The sequence below is a fragment of the Psammomys obesus genome, unplaced genomic scaffold (assembly GCF_907164565.1).
Source record: "Psammomys obesus unplaced genomic scaffold, mPsaObe1.curated_primary_1811, whole genome shotgun sequence".
Taxonomy (NCBI): domain Eukaryota; kingdom Metazoa; phylum Chordata; class Mammalia; order Rodentia; family Muridae; genus Psammomys; species Psammomys obesus.
Genome location: NW_026590677.1, coordinates 8856083 through 8865866, shown reverse-complemented (window position 1 = coordinate 8865866; position 9784 = coordinate 8856083). Strand labels below are relative to the sequence as shown.

The 9784-nt window shown below is 40.1% G+C and overlaps 1 protein-coding gene across 1 annotated transcript; it reads left to right on the top strand.

Annotated features, from left to right (window-relative positions):
- The first annotated feature begins 9153 nt into the window (after positions 1-9153).
- On the top strand, positions 9154-9543 carry Bex4 (brain expressed X-linked 4). The gene has a single exon (XM_055608300.1). It carries the CDS (start codon positions 9154-9156, stop codon positions 9541-9543), a length of 390 nt encoding a protein of 129 aa, XP_055464275.1.
- Positions 9544-9784: the final 241 nt, after the last annotated feature.

Here is a 9784-nt window from a genome sequence, read left to right as displayed (position 1 = left end):
TTTGCACAGAGCCAAACCTAAAACAGGAACTGCCACTACAATATTCTTAGGAAACTCACAAGAAGAGAGAAAAAGAAAGCAAGTAATAATTGATGTTTAGTTTATCAAACAACAAATGAAGAGTCAAAGATTTTCCTGGGAAAGACCCTGAGGAGAAAGAAAACTGAAAATCAAACTTTTCTACAATTAGTTCTCATCTGATAGAAAAAAAAGATAAAAACAAATGTTAATGCTGATAATAGCAAGATGCAGGGTGTGGAGAAATATCCTACAAATGACTATTTCATCCACAATTAAATTGATGAGAAAACTGAAAAGTATGAATGTATAGGTTAAAGAAAATCTAGCACATAGAGCAAACGATCAAATCCATTGGTCTTACTTAGCTTCTAAATCAATGCCTTAAAAGCATGTAAAACAACTAGGAATTTAAACACAATTTGGACATAAAATCTTAAAGAATTGTGGAATGTGTGTGTGTGTGTGTGTGTGTGTGTGTGTGTGTGTGTGTTTAAATGAAGTGTGAATATATGTCGAGAGTCTTACCTTAGAATTATATACTTGACTTTGAGGTAAGTCTAACTAATTTCATGAAATAGGTAAAAACAAAGAAAAATATGTCCATAGCATAACTGTGGAAGCTAGGGGATAAGTCTTTGTGACTACACCATTCTTCCCTATTTTTAATATGTTGAAAATTTGCCATAGTAGAAAATCAAAATAAAATAATGTATAGCTAAACTTTATTTCAGAAAAGGGACAAAACACACCAGGTATTAAGAAAAATTAGGAAAAAAATCACTCATTTCATTTTTCTTATTCTCACTATATTTCTACATAGTAGCAGGAAGAACTACAATTTGGAAGTGGAGTAGGTAGAGCAGATATTGTATGTGTTTAAATTTTTGACATCTTGCTCATTATAAACACTTTTGTACCAATTGTATTTTTCTTTTTATAGTTTATTTATTTATTTTTTGATTATTACAATTTATTCAATTTGTATCCCAGCTGTAGCCTTCTCCATCGTCCATCCCCTCCCGATCCCACCCTCCCTCCATCTTCTGCTCCCATGCTCCTTCCTCAGTCCACTGATATGGAGGTCCTCCTCCCCTTCCATCTGATCCTACCCTATCAGGTCTCATCAGGAGACCTGTCTTCTTCTGTGGCCTGGTAAGGCTGCTCCCAACTTGGGGGGTTGGGGGTAAGAGTCAAAGAGCCAGCCAAAGAGTTCATGTCAGAGACAGCCCCTGCTCCCCTTATTAGGGAACCCACTTGGAGACTGAGCTGCCATGGGCTACATCTGAGCAAGGGGTCTAAGTATTTTTCATGCATGGTCCTTGGTTAGATTATCGGTCTTTGCAAAGACCCCTGTGACAAGATTCTTTGGTTCTGTTGCTCTCCTTGTGGAGGTCCTGTCCCTTTCAGGTCTTTCTATCAGCCTCTTCTTTCATAAGATTCCCTGAACTCTGCCCAAAGTTTGGCTATGAGTCTCAGCATCTGCTTCGATAACATGATCAGTAGAATCTTTCAGAGGCCCTCTCTTGTAGGCTTCTGTCCTGTTCCCTGTTTTCTCCCAATTCCAATGTCTATCACATTTGCTTTCTGAGTAAAAAACTGAGACACTTCCCTAGGGTCCTCTTTCTTGTTTAGCTTCCTTAGAGGTATACATTTTAGTATGTTTATCCAGTATTATATGAAGAATATCCACTTATAAGTGAGTATATACCATGTGTGTCTTTCTGTTTCTGGCATACCTCACTCAGGATGCTCTTTTCTAGTTCCCACCATTTCCCTGCAAATTTCATGATTTCCTTGTTTTTAATTGCTGAGTAGTATTCCATTGGGTAAATGTACCACAATTTCTGTATCCATTCCTCCGTTGATGGACATCTGGGTTGTTTCCAGGTTCTGGCTATTAGGAATAGAGCTGCTACAGACATGGTTGAGCAAATGTCCTTGTTGTATACTTGAGCATATTTGGGATATATGTCCAGGAGTGGTATAGCTGGATCTTGAGCTAGCACTATTCCTAATTTTTTAAGAAAGTGCCAGATTGATTTCCAAAGTCGTTGCAAAAGGTTACAATCCCACCAGCAATGGAGGAGGTTTTCCCTTTCTCCACATCCTCTCCAGCATGTGTTGTCACTTCAGTTTTTGATCTTAACCATTCCGATGTGTGTAAGGTGAAATCTCAGGGTCGTTTTGATTTGCATTTCCCTGATAACTAAGGATGTTGAGCATTTCTTTAAGGGCTTCTCTGGCATTCAATATTCCTCTATTGAGAAGTTTATTTTAGCTTTGCACCCCATTTTTTAATTGGATTACTTGATTTGTTAGTGTTTAATTTATTATTATTATTTTTTATTTGATTAATTACACTTCATTCACTTTGTATCCCCCCCATAAACCCCTCCCTCCTTCCCTTCCATTCCCACCCTCCCCTCCCCCTTCTTCATGCATGCCCCTCCCCAAGTCCACTGATAAGGGAGGTCCACCTCTCCTTCCTTCTGATCTTAGCCTATCAGATCACAGCAGGAGTGGCTGCATTGTCATCTTCTGTGGCCCGGTGAGGCTGCTCCCCCCTCAGGGGGAGGTGATCAAAGAGCAGGCCAATCAGATTATGTCAGAGGCAGTCCCTCTTCCCATTACTATGTAACCCTCTTGGACACTAAACTGCCATGGGGTACATCTGTGCAGGGGTTCTAGGTTATTTCCATGCCTGGTACTTGGTTGGAGTATGAGTCTCTGGGAAGACCTCTGTGTTCAAAATTTCTGGTTCTGTTGCTCTCCTTGTGGGGTTCCTGTCCTCTCCAGATCTTACTATTTCCCACTTCTTACATAAGATTTCATGCACTCTGCCCAACAGTTGGCCATAAGTCTCAGCGTCTGCTTTGATAGTCTGCAGGGCAGAGCCTTTCAGAGGCCCTCTGTGGGAGGCTCCTAACTTGTTTCTTGTCTTCTTCTTCTTCTGATGTCCATCCTCCTTGCCTTTCGGGATAGGGATTGAGCATTTTAATCAGGCTCCTCTCTCTTGATTAGTTTCTTTAGATGTACAGATTTTAGTAGGTTTGTCCTATGTTATATGTCTATATGAGTGAGTATATACTGTGTGTGTCTTTCTGCTTCTGGGACAGCTCACTCGGGATGATCCTTTCCAGGTCCCACCATTTACCTGCAAATTTCATGATTTCCTTATTTTTCATTGCAGAGTAATACTCCATTGTAAGGACATTTGCTCATGCTACAAACCATGTTTGTAGCAGCTTTATTTGTAATAGCCAGAAGCTGGAAGCAGCCCAGATGCCCCTCAACTGAAGAATTGATGCAGAAATCATGGTACATCTACACAATGGAGTATTACCATGCAATGAAAAATAAGGTGTTTAACTTTTTGAGTTTTTTATATATTCTGGATATTAGCCCTCTGTCAGATACAGTTGTTGAAGATCCATTCCCAATCTGTAGGCTATCATTTTGTTCTTATGACAGTGTCCTTTACTATTCAGAAGATTATCAGTTTCATGAGGTCCCAGTTATTGATTGTTGATCTTAGAGCCTGTGCTGTTGGTGTTCTGTTCAGGAAGTTCTCTCCTGTGCCAATGAGGTCCAGACTCTTCCCAAATTTTTCTTCTAACAGGTTTAGTATGTCTAGTTTTATGTTAAGGTCTTTGATCCACTTGGATGTTAGTTTTGTGCAGGGTGATAAATATGGATTTATTTGCATTTTTCTGCATGTAGACATCCAGTTAGACTAGCACCACTTGTTGAAGATGCTATCTTTTTTCCATTGTGTGCTTTTGGCTTCTTTATCAAAAATCAAGTATCCATAGGTGTGTGATTTTCTTTCTGGATCTTCTATTTGATGCCGTTGATCCATCATTCTATTTTTATGCCAGTCCCATGCAGTTTTTATTACTATTGCTCTGTAGTACAGCTTGAGTTCAGGGATGGAGATACCTCCAGAAATCTCTTGTTGTACAAGATTGTTTTTAGCAATTCTGGGTATTTAGTTTTTCCATATGAAATTGAGAATTTTTTTTCAAGGTCTGTAAAGAATTGTGTTGGTTTTTTGATGGGAATTACATTGAATCTGTAGATTGCTTTTGGCAGGATGGACATTTTCACTATGTTAATCCTACCAATCGATGAGCATGGGAGATCTTCCCATCTTCTCATATCTTCTTCGAATTATTTCTTCAGTGACTTGAAATTTTTTTCAAACAGGTCTTTCACTTCTTTGGTTAGAGGCACACCAAGGTACTTTATGTTATTAGTGGCTATTGTAAGAGTGTTGTTTCCCTAATTTCTTTCTTGGACGATTTGCCTTTCATATACAGGAGGGCTACTGAATTTTTCGAGTTAATATTATATCCAGCCACTTTGCTAAAGGTGTTTTTCAGCTGAAGGAGTTCTCTGGTAGAATTTTTGGGCTCACCTGTGTATACTATCATATAATCTACAAATAAGTATACTTTGACTTCTTCCTTTCCGATTTGTATTCCCTTGATAAGCTTTAGTTGTCTTATTGTGCTATCTAGGACTTCAAGTACTATGTGGAAGAGAAATGGAGAGAGTAGAAAGCCTTGCCTTGTTCCTTGAACAGTAGGAATGCTTTAAGTTTCTCCATTGAGTTTGATGTTGGCTGTAAGCTTGCTGTATAATATCAAGTTTTCAAGCATATACAGACTCCATTTTTAAAACGTTTGCATTCACAGGTATTGCTGTATATTGTCTTTACTATGTTTACTTATGTGCCTTTTACCCCTATTCTCGCCAAGTCTGTAAACATGAATGGGTGTTGGATTTTGTCAATTGCTTTTTCAGCATCTAAGGAGATGATCATGTGGTTTTTCTCCTTCAGTTTCTATGTAGGGTGGATTATGTTAATGGATTTCTCTGTATTGAACCACCCCTACCCGCCTGGTATGAAGCCTTCTTGGTCATGGTGGGTGATATCTTTTATGTGTTCTTGTATTTGCTTTGCCAGTATTTTATTGAGTTTTTTTGCATTAATGTTCATAAGAGAGATAGGTCTGAAGTTGTCTTTTTTTATTTGGTCTTTGTGTTTTTTAGGTATCAAGGTGACTGTGGTCTCACAGAATGAGTTTGGTAATTTTACTTCTGTTTCTATTTTGTGGAATGGTTTAAAAACACTGTAGTTAATGTTTCCCAAAGTTCTGGTAGAATTTTGTGCTGAAATCATCTGGCCCTGGACTCTTTTTGGGAGGGGAGTCTTTTGATGACTGCTTCTATTTCCTTGGAGGATATAGGACTATTTAATCTATTTACCTGATCTTGATTTAATTTTGGTAAGTGGAATCTATCAAGAAAATTGTCCATTTCATTTAGATTTGCAAACTTTGTGGCATATAAGCTTTTGTAGTAAAACTTAATGATTGTTTGGACTTCCTCAGTGTCTGTTGTTATGTCCCCCTTTTCATTTCTGATTTTGCTGATTTGGATAATTTTTCTCTCTCTCTTTTAATTAATTTGCCCAAGGGTTTGTCTATAAGAACCAGCTCTTGATCTCCTTGATTCTTTGAATTGTTTTCTTTGTTTCTAATTTGTTGAGTTCAGCTCTGATTTTGACTATTTCCAATTGTCTTCTCCTCCTGGCTGTGACTGCTTCTTTTTTCCTACGGCTTTTAGGTGTGCCATTAAGTTATTTGTATGAGATGTCCGAAACTTCTTTCTGGAGGCACATAGTGCTATGAATTTTCCTCTTACACTGTTTTTATTGTGTCGCATAAGTTTCGATATGTTGTGCCTTTATTTTCATTGAAATTTAGGAAGTTTCTAATTTCTTTTGAATTTCTTCTTTGTAATTTCTACCCAGCTGTCATTGAGTATGGAGCTGTTTAGTTTTCTTGTGTGTGTAGGCTTTAGTTTGATTATTTCCGTCTATTTCTTTTTGGTGTGTCTGCTTCTTCTTTTTCTAAGGTTTTTAAATGAGCTTGAATGAGCTGTCTCGAATTTTTTCTTGAAGGCACTTAGTGCTATGAACTTTCCTCTTAGCACTGCTTTCATTGTGTCCCACAAGTTTGGGTATGTTGTGTCTTCATTTTCATTGAGTTCTAGGAAGACTTTAATTTTTTTCTTTATTTCTTTCCTGATGCAGCTGTCATTTAATAACAAGTTGTTCAGTTTCCATGTTTGTGTAGGCTTTTTGCTATTTCTTTTGTTACTGAGGTCCAGCTTTATTCCATGGTGATCAGACAGGATACAAGAGATTATTTCAATCTTCTTGTACCGGTTGAGGCTCACTTTCTGACCAACTATATGGTCTATTTTGAAGAAGGTTCCATGAGGTGCTGAGAAGAAGGTAATCATGAGGTCCTTAAAAGAATTTATACTCTTTTGAGTTTGTATGAAAAGTTCTGTAGACATGTATTAGGTCCATTTGGTTACCCTCTGTAAGTGTCATTGTTTCCCTATTTAGCTTCTGTCTAGATGATCTGTCCCTTGGTGAGATTGGAGTGTTGAGGTCTCCCACTATTAAGATGTTGGGATGGATGTGTGATTTAAGCTTTAATAATGTTTCATTTACAAATGCAGGTGCTCTTGTATTGGGGGCATAGATGTTCGGGATTGTGATGTCCTCCTGGTGGAGTTTTCCTTTGATGAGAATGATGTGTCCCTCCTCATCTTTTTTGATTAATTTTAATTAAGTCTAATTTATTATATATTAGGATGACTACTCCTGCTTGGTTTCTGGTTCCATTTCCTTGAAAAACCATTTTCCAGCCCTTTACTCTGAGGTAGTATTTTTCTTTTTTCAGAGGTTTTTTTGCTCGAATTCAGCAGATTTTTGTATCCTGTTTCTGCAACCACATCTGTTAGTCTGTGTCTTTTTATTGGAGAGTTGAGTCTGTTGATGTTGATAGATAATAGTGACGAAAAGTGTTAGTTCCTTTTGTTGTGGAGATATTGTTTCTGTGCTTGTTTTCCTTGTCTTTTTGTTGTGAAGTTATCTATATCCTGTGTTTTCTTGGGTATAGTTGATTTCGTTAGAGTTTTCCTTGTAGAATCTTCTGTAGGTGTAGTTGCTGTGTGGATATTGTTTAAGTTTAGTTTTGTCATGGAATATTGTGTTTTCTCCATCTATGTTGATTGAAAGCTTTGCTGGGTATAGTAGTCTTGGTTGGCATCTGTGGTCTCTTAGAGTCTGCAGGACATCTGCCCAGGCCCTTCTGGCTTTCATGGTTTCTGTTGAGAAGCCTGGTATGATTCTGATAGGTCTAACTTAATATGTTACTTGGCCTTTTACCCTTGTTACTTTAAATATTTTTTCTTTGTTTTGTAGATTTAGTGTTTTGACTCTTTTGTGATGTGAGGAGTTTCTTTTTTGGTCTAATCTATTTGGTGTACTGTAGGCCTCTTATATGTTTGTGGACATCTCTTTCTTTAAGTTGGGAAAATTTTCTTCTATGATTTTCTTGAAAACATTTTCTGGACCCTGGAGCTTGGAATCTTCTTTTTCATCTATTCTTATTATTCTTAGTTTTCGTCTTTTCATGGCATCCTTGATTACTTGAATGTATTGTGTTTGGAACTTTTCCAATTTTATTTTTTCTTTGAGAAATGCATCAGTTTTTGCAATTGTATCTTCAGCACCTGAGATTCTGTCTTCCATCTCTTGTATTCTGTTGGCGATGCTTAACTTTGTGGTTCCTGATCTTTTCTCTAAGTTCTCCAGCTGCAGGATTTTCTCTATTTGTGTTTTCTGTATTGATGCCCATGTTCCTGTGCAATATTATCTTCCATTACTCTTCTGCCTTATTCATTGACTTAGGGTGTCTCGGTCGAAGTCAGAGACTTACATATAGTGTACATAGCTCTCTCCCTGCTGAAGTTGGAATTACAGGCTTCCCACAAGACGTGTTCTGTGTTTATACAAGTTCTGGGGTTCCTTACTCCAATCCTCACGCTTCTACAACATATGATTTAATTACTGATGTATCTCACCAGCCCTTTTAATTGAATTCTGAGACATGAATCCAGGTTTTGGAGCAGAGAGGGCACACAGGAGGGGCATGCTGAAAACAGAGGGGAGGAAATCCCCCAGAGAACTGTGAATGGCAAGCAGCCCAAAGAGAACACACTGCCCTTCTCTGTCAGGCCATGAAATGCCCAGGGCTCAGAGTGACAGGCCCCAAGCTGGAGATGTTAAGGGGACCTGGAGGTGAGGAAAGGGCCTGGACTTTGCACAGCATGACACTGAGGGAAGGAGGGGGAAATAGGGGCTGGGGCGGAGCTTTGGATTGTGACGCGAGTCCCACGTGACCAGCCCACGCAGGCTCACACTCCTCTCTGGGGTCTCTGGACCTGCCCTTGCTTGCTCACACCCTCCAGGCCACCATCCGTGGAAGAAGCACCTGTTCCTGGTGGCGCAGCTCCTGGTGCTGCAGAGCACGCAGACCCGACTGCACGGAAAGCAAGAAGTACAGTGGTGTTGCCGGTGAGGGAGCCAGAGTCCCGGACCCTCAGAACCCTTTGCTGGGGTCCCGTGGGGCCTTCACAGCGAAGGCCAAGGCTACAGGTGGCTGTCCCCATGTTGCAGCAGCACAGTTGCCAGATGGGCGATGGCCCAGGCAGAGACCCTCGGGGACTAGGAGCTTGTGCCCCGCGACAGCTTTCCATAGGCCCTAACTTCAGTGCACCTGGGATGCCCAAGGGTGATCCGTGGGGAAGTGGGGGAGTGCGGCTTGGGGCGGGGTTAGGTGGTGCGTTCCAGTCCCCAGGAAGAGCCTGTCCGGGGTCGGGTGCCCAGGGCAGCTGCACGGGTCCTCCCACTCACACTTCTGCGTTGTCCACAGGTCTGAGGAGCTTTGCTTCGCATGGTACCAGGTGGTGAGCATCACTATGAGGAGGAGAAGACAAGGATAAGCCCAGGTGGGTGCAGGATCAGTGCTGGGAAAGGGAATGTGTGAAAAGCTCCTGTGTCCGACATCCCAGAGCCCTCTACTCTTATCCTCTTCTCCCATTCCTGGCTTCTAATTTTTTGTACCTGTAAGACCCTTGGAGGTAGGGTCAAAAGGGAAATGATAGGTGTTGGTGTGCGAGGGTTCCTGCCAGGCTTGTGCCTCTGCTCTGTGTGTTGATTAGTCCATGAAGAAAGCAATCCTATCTATTTCTCGTTTCCCAGGAGTAATGGCGTTCCAAGAGCAACAAGTCATGAAGGCTCTCACTCTGGAGAATAACAGAAAAGAAAACAAAGGAGGGAAGTTCTCCAAGCAAAGTGAAGAAGAATCCCACCACTTGGAAGAGGTTAAAAACAAGAAACCTGGGGGAGATGTCAGAAAGGGTCAAGTCAGGCGAACTGTGCCTAATTTTCAATGTGCCATACCTAACAGACATGGTGATTATAATGAAAGGAAAGGGGATGTTGGGAAATTCGTAGGGCAGGTGATAGAAACCAAGAGAAAGAGTAGGGTGCAAGAGAGAAGGCCTCACATGTGTTTCCGTACCCTGGAACCTGACAATACGAATTTTGCCTCATACCTTAAAATAAAAGGTTTTCTCTCAGTTTATATCCACTGAGGAATTTTCTTCTGCAAACTTTTGGTATTTCCACTTAACGGTTTCTACATATTTCCACTTAACAATTTCTATGGAACGTTGTTTAAGTGTTGCATTTAATTCTAAACATTCCTATCAGCATGATAATTTAAACCATGTTAGAAAAAATCTTTTTCATAATTTGAAATTAATAAAGTAATTTAAAAAGCATCTGCTTCATCAGTCATCTTCTTCTACCCCAGTCCTTATATTTCCTTTACAG

Coding starts and splice junctions, on each gene's coding strand:
- Bex4 (XM_055608300.1), top strand. CDS start 9,154: ATGGCGTTCCAAGAGCAACAAGTCATGAAGGCTCTCACTCTGGAGAAT.